Source organism: Melanotaenia boesemani, chromosome 3 (assembly GCF_017639745.1).
Source record: "Melanotaenia boesemani isolate fMelBoe1 chromosome 3, fMelBoe1.pri, whole genome shotgun sequence".
Lineage (NCBI taxonomy): Eukaryota > Metazoa > Chordata > Actinopteri > Atheriniformes > Melanotaeniidae > Melanotaenia > Melanotaenia boesemani.
Window position 1 is genome coordinate 6,470,813 of NC_055684.1, and position 5,623 is coordinate 6,476,435.

A 5,623-nucleotide genomic window follows, 5' to 3' on the forward strand; every position below is an offset into this window, starting at 1 on the left:
TATGTTTCAATGTCTTCCCATTTTTTATTGACAAAATCCTTTTTCTATAACTATATATAGATATTTAGTTTTATATGGAATCAAAAACAACCATGAATACGGAAAGAATCTCAGGAAGTCTAGAACGGCAGGAAGCTTGAGGTAAGTGACTTTAATGAAACATGCATAGACAATTTTTATGAAAATAATATGTAGATTCAGAACTTAATATAAACCAAATATACAGTTTTGAAAAGAATGAATAGAAATAACTTGTGCACACTTGTAATATTAAAAATAACTAAAATAGTTCTGGATCTTATTAATCTCAGTCCTTCCCACTCCATCTGGGAATCTCTCCAAATTTAGTGGATGCTTGTGAATTCAGTCCACCTTTCTGTGTGTTATCGTGCAGTACGTCCTACCGCGCTCCAGGTGTGAGGTAGATCAGTTCGACATAGACAGTGGCTTGCCATCCATTAATGGAAATGTTTCTGGCAGGTCTTCAACCAAGGAAATCGCATCTCTTGTTCGAAGTCTATGGTTCTTCAACTCTATAATATAGAGTTTTTTTATATTATAAAAAAACTTGACCAATGTGAACGACGAATGGATTTAAGGTTTTGGTCGGTCCTCCACTTCTCAAGCTGAAGGGATAAGCATCTGGCCTTTACCCATAATGCTCTCACAAGGTTGGCTCGTCTTTTCCTCTTGTCAAAACTTGGCTGTAACAGTACATCTACCTTTACCAACGCAACCAAACCAGAAGTGAAAGGTGGGACATGAAACCATATTGGTTAGGTCACCTTAACCATTGGTTGCACTTTACATCATGGAGTGCACAGTTTTTTTTTTTCCTTATTTTCCATTTGAACTCTAAATCTTTTAAATCTATATCTTTTTTCACTTTACAATATTAACCAATGACATGACATGTTAACAATAAACAATCTTGCTATCTGCTTATTTATTCACTTAAGCCGCTTTTCTACTGTGAGTTACATTACCTTTGTACAAAAATTATGTTAACTCCATCAGATTGGCTCCACTGGATATGATCAGAAAAAGAAGGAGAAACAGTTTCTATAAACTGTAACTTTGTCATGATGATACTGAACTGGGATCAGATCCACTGTAAACAAAACGCTTTTACTGGGTCTGTTTATTAGAAAAGTACAGCTGTTGCTGATTTAGGAATGTAAGAAATATTTATTGGATCTACAAGTACTGGATCTAAATTATTTAAAATTCTGAGTTTTTTTTTTATTATTTTAAAAAGTTTAGAATGATTTTTTTTTCTGTAAATGAAGATTTTTCTGATGTACTAGTGCAGGGATCACTAACTGTGGACCTGTGGAGCCACTGTCCTGCAAATTTTACATGTTTACCTGCTGCAGTACACTTGAGTCAAATCATTAATGGCTCATTAAGAGACTTGTGCAGAACTTGACAACAAGGTGTCACATGGATCACGTGTGTTGCTGCAGGGAAATGTCTAAAACCTGCAGGACAGGTGGTGATCCTGCACTAAAGTGCAGCATATTGGCCCTCCTCTCTACATTCAAGAAAAATAATACAATGAATTGCAGTGTTAGTTTTTTAAATTTCTCTGTCTAGATGTATTTTGGTACACATTAAATGTCTTGGATAAGTTATGTTACGAGCATATTTACTAATCTGAATAAATTTCTATGTTCATCTCGAGGTTTTCCAAATTCGGTAAAACAGTGATTCCCAAGCCTGGTCCTCAAGGCCCACTATCCTGCAGGTCTTAGATGTCTCTCTGTTGCGACACACCTGATTCAGATTAAATGGTTCTCTGACAAGCTCTGCACAAGCCTGAGATGTGAATTTGAACAAAAAATGACCCCTTAACAACTTCTGCCAATATTATTATTCTGTTCATCTTTATAAGCAGTAAAGTTATGACCCATCCAACTCTTTTATACTACATGGTCCTAATTTCTTAAGAGATCTCCAATTATTTTTATTATCAACTTTCTTCGGAAACCTCCATGCGTTTTTTGTTATGGTAAACCCTCTTTCCACCGGCAAAGTCCTCCTCCCCTGCTCGTCATCACTTCTCTCTGGGCCATTGACCACTAGTTTGCAGATAAAGAGGTTTCATACCACAAAGTTTCTACACATACAAGATGACACTCCAGACTGCTTTTAAAAGGCCAATTTATTTTCTTGGATCTATTTTAATAGAAAATAATTTTTCATACTTTTATTTCCAGGAAGTAAGAACACTGATCTAAAAGTTCTCAAAAATTTGTCCCAAAAATGCTTCAATGCTTTTGATTGCAATCTGCATCTAAATGACATGTTTAACAAGAATTACACAATGATTCCATGCAACACTAATGATGGACTCATGGAAAGAAATGACTGTGTACACAGTGGATACAAAAAGATATTTACAGTCATGTTTTATTCTCAGTCTTTTTAGTAGCTGACATCAGATACAATGCACATTGCTCAGGGCCAGACGCAGCACTTGCAGCTGTCATCAAAGATCGATCCGGCTCCACAATTCCTGATGTGGGTGATGCCACCGGCACACATGTAGAAGCTGCTCTTATCGTCAGGGTGGGGATACAGCCCATCGGGTTTGCCATTGCAGAAGCCGGGTCCTGGAGCATGTGTGGTGGTGGTGGCGGTGGTGGTTGGAGAGGTGGTGCTGGCACCAGGTTTGGGGGTGGTGGTTGGTGGCAGTGGTGGCAGCTCTGTAAGACAGAGGAAGAATTGGGATGGTTGAGTCTAGCGCCATGTGCTGCTGACACCTGTTATACCAGGTGTGTGAAACACATTTGCAACCAAATGAAGAATCTGCATAAAACCACAAACTTACCAATATTAAGAAGTTTGCGGAGGTGGGAAAGCAGAGGGTGGCTGTTTTGACCACAGAATTTTCCGGCAAAGTCATCTAAATCAAGGGCCCAAACAAAAGCACCGCCAAACTTATGCTCCTGCAGGTAGCGCACCTGTAGGGTAAAAAACCAGAGCATGGGGAAACCAGCTCACATGTTCTGTGAATGAACCTGCAGAGATGATACAAAGCCAGGCCATCATACCTTGATCTCATAGCTCTCCTGGTTGTCGAATCCAACCCATTCGTTGCTTTTAAAGGCATATGGGACTTTCTGGTCCTCAATCCACTGAAGAGTGGCGCCTTTCAGGAAGGTGCAGATCTAAGTCAAAGACAATGTGATGAAGTTAGTGGTGCTTTCCAAACGATCAGTAGGCCACTGTTTTCTTTTACCGATCTTCATCCAGGATGTATTTTATCTTAAAACTTTACCTCATAGTAGGACCAGAATCCAGCTTCGCGTGAATATGGACCAGCCGATGCAGGTCCGTTAGCTGGAGCTCCAACACTAGTATCCGATGATGTCAGACGGAAAGTACGACCATAAGAAGCAAATCCCATCCTCAGCTTCTCCACAGGGGTGCCGTTATCTCTCCAGTACTTCATAGCGTAATCCTGTAAAAGTTGATAGAATAATTAAGTAAATGTTTATTCGATAAGAGACCGCTGAGGTTATATTGTATCAACCCAGAGTTTTACTTACAGTGTTAAAGTAGATAAGGTCACCAAAGTCCTCAGATCCGCGGTACAGAGGGCTGTTGTGTCCAGTGAACTGCTCCCAAGTTCCATGGAAGTCGTAGGTCATCACATTGATAAAGTCTAATTCCCTGGAAGAAAGAAAAGAAACAACAAAGATCAGGAATAAAAACACAACTCCCACGGAACGCCTTGGTGGGGAATTATTCTGAACTGAACACTCACTTGGCAATCTCAGCGATCTCATATCCAGCATCGATGGTTCCCTTTCCAGCAGACACAGCAGCGGTCAGCATGAGCTGAGGGTTGCCGGTGGACTTGGCCTCAGCTGCATATGCAGCAACAAGTTCCTGCAGCGTGCAGCACAGAGGAAGTTACTATCAAGTCCAAGTCTACAGCTGTGAACTACAGAAGAAAGATGAACCAAGGAAGTTGTGCACCCACCCTGCAGAGCAGAGTGAATTTCTGCTTGTCCTCAGGAGGACTTCCACGGGCACCTGGGTACTCCCAGTCCAGATCTAAACCATCAAATCCATAAGTCCTCAGGAACTTGATAGAAGACTGGATGAATGTCTGACGGTTGGCTGCAGTGGACACCATAATGGAGAATCTGCAGGAAGAACCAACTTGTGTTTTTAAATCAAATAAAGCTTGTGAGAGTCTCTGTCCTTTAGCTGCTGGTCAGACTTTCATGTGTTATGTGTTTAACTGGAAAATAGTTTAAACTTTGGTTTCCAGTTTGAGCATTTACATGTCGGTGAAACATGTCCCAGTCATTTCCACTTCCTTTGTTGTCTCATTCTAAACGATCTATAAATAATCTAGAAGCTCAAATTAGAAAATATTAAGTGATTTACAAGCTGGAACACATAAAAGCTTTCAACTTTACCCCCCTAATTAAAACTTTAACAGATTCAGAATATCCTAAGACTGTAGCTGACGGTAGCATCGGAAGGTTTTTCACTTCATGAAATGTTTCTTACTGTTTTGAGCCGAAGTTCCATCCACCAACAGCCAGGAGAGTCTTCAGATGAGGATTCCTGGTAACAACAGAGACAGAGACAGACATTTAGAGACAGTGAACCAAGGGTTATAGCTCAGTCTGGCCTCTGACGCCATGGAAACTTACTTGTTCTTCAGTTCATTGAAAGCCTTGTAGAGGACATCGTCATTCCACTCATAGGTGACCAGCTCATTGGCATGGTTGATGATAGAGAAAGCGTAGATGAGGGTGGTACACAGGAAGGGGTCAACATTTTGTGGCAGGAACTTGCCTTCACCAGGCCTGTACTGGGACCAGTTGGTGAAGTAGCACTCCATCCTGCTGGCAGATCCTACAAGAAAATCAATATTAGAGAAGAATCTGTTCCTGCAGAGCTCTGAGATGATGAAAAACCTATAATAACTTACCCAGTTGGCATAAAACCAGACATATGGCTGAGGGAGAGAAAAGAGAGGACAATGAAAACAAAACAGAAATAATACAAGTCTATTTATGCACATTTATGTAGAGTAATTCTTATTGTACCTGCTAGAATTGTGAGTCTGGCCATTTTGAATTCAGTTCTTATAACTTCACTTGATGACTGTAAGACAAAAAGTGAATCAGATTTTTTAACTGGAGTCAAACTACCTGGAAAATGAATAAATACAATGTGTGAAAGGGAGCCCTTTCCTTCTTAAACTCACCTGGAGACCAGGAGAGAGACCCAAACAGCAGCAGCAGAGTTTCACCTTTTATATGTTTTAGCAGAGAGAGGTGTGAGAGCTGCGACAGCCTTCATCAGATACGCCAGGACAGTAAATTTAATGACTATTAGAACATTTTTGATAAGATGCTGCACAGCTATATGTGGCAATAATTTACTCATTATAGCTTAGAGACGGATCTGGATGGGATTCAGGTCATTGTTATCATCGTATCATTGATCAGTAAACATGACCTCTGACCACGCTGGATTGTGGGGCTGATACTGAATTAGACTTTAGTCTGGATTAGAAAAATATTGATGTTGTTGTCATGGGAATGTCTAGAGGACACATTCAACAGTTTGAGTAGAAACTAATATTAGAATA

At 40.2% G+C, this 5,623-nt stretch overlaps 1 protein-coding gene across 1 annotated transcript; it reads right to left on the reverse strand.

The window, feature by feature from the left end:
• Positions 1-2,380: 2,380 nt before the first annotated feature.
• On the reverse strand, positions 2,381-5,244 carry LOC121637421 (acidic mammalian chitinase-like). Its single transcript, XM_041981595.1, has 12 exons — positions 5,237-5,244; positions 5,076-5,133; positions 4,958-4,984; positions 4,677-4,881; positions 4,531-4,587; positions 3,992-4,157; positions 3,773-3,897; positions 3,555-3,678; positions 3,284-3,466; positions 3,057-3,173; positions 2,834-2,966; positions 2,381-2,708 (listed from the first exon to the last, which is right to left on the reverse strand). The coding sequence occupies exons 2-12, from the start codon at positions 5,098-5,100 to the stop codon at positions 2,461-2,463; spliced, it is 1,410 nt and encodes a 469-aa protein (XP_041837529.1). The 5' UTR covers positions 5,101-5,133; positions 5,237-5,244; the 3' UTR covers positions 2,381-2,460.
• Between the last annotated feature and the right edge of the window lie 379 nt (positions 5,245-5,623).

What these genes read in the sequence shown, in the direction of transcription:
- LOC121637421 (XM_041981595.1), bottom strand. Translation starts at nt 5,100, where the DNA reads ATGGCCAGACTCACAATTCTAGCAG. An exon ending in CAGACTCACAATTCTAGCAG is followed by an intron (nt 4,985 to 5,075) that starts GTACAATAAGAA and finishes TCTCTCCCTCAG; the next exon opens with CCATATGTCTGGTTTTATGC. An exon ending in ACCTTATCTACTTTAACACT is followed by an intron (nt 3,467 to 3,554) that starts GTAAGTAAAACT and finishes CAACTTTTACAG; the next exon opens with GATTACGCTATGAAGTACTG.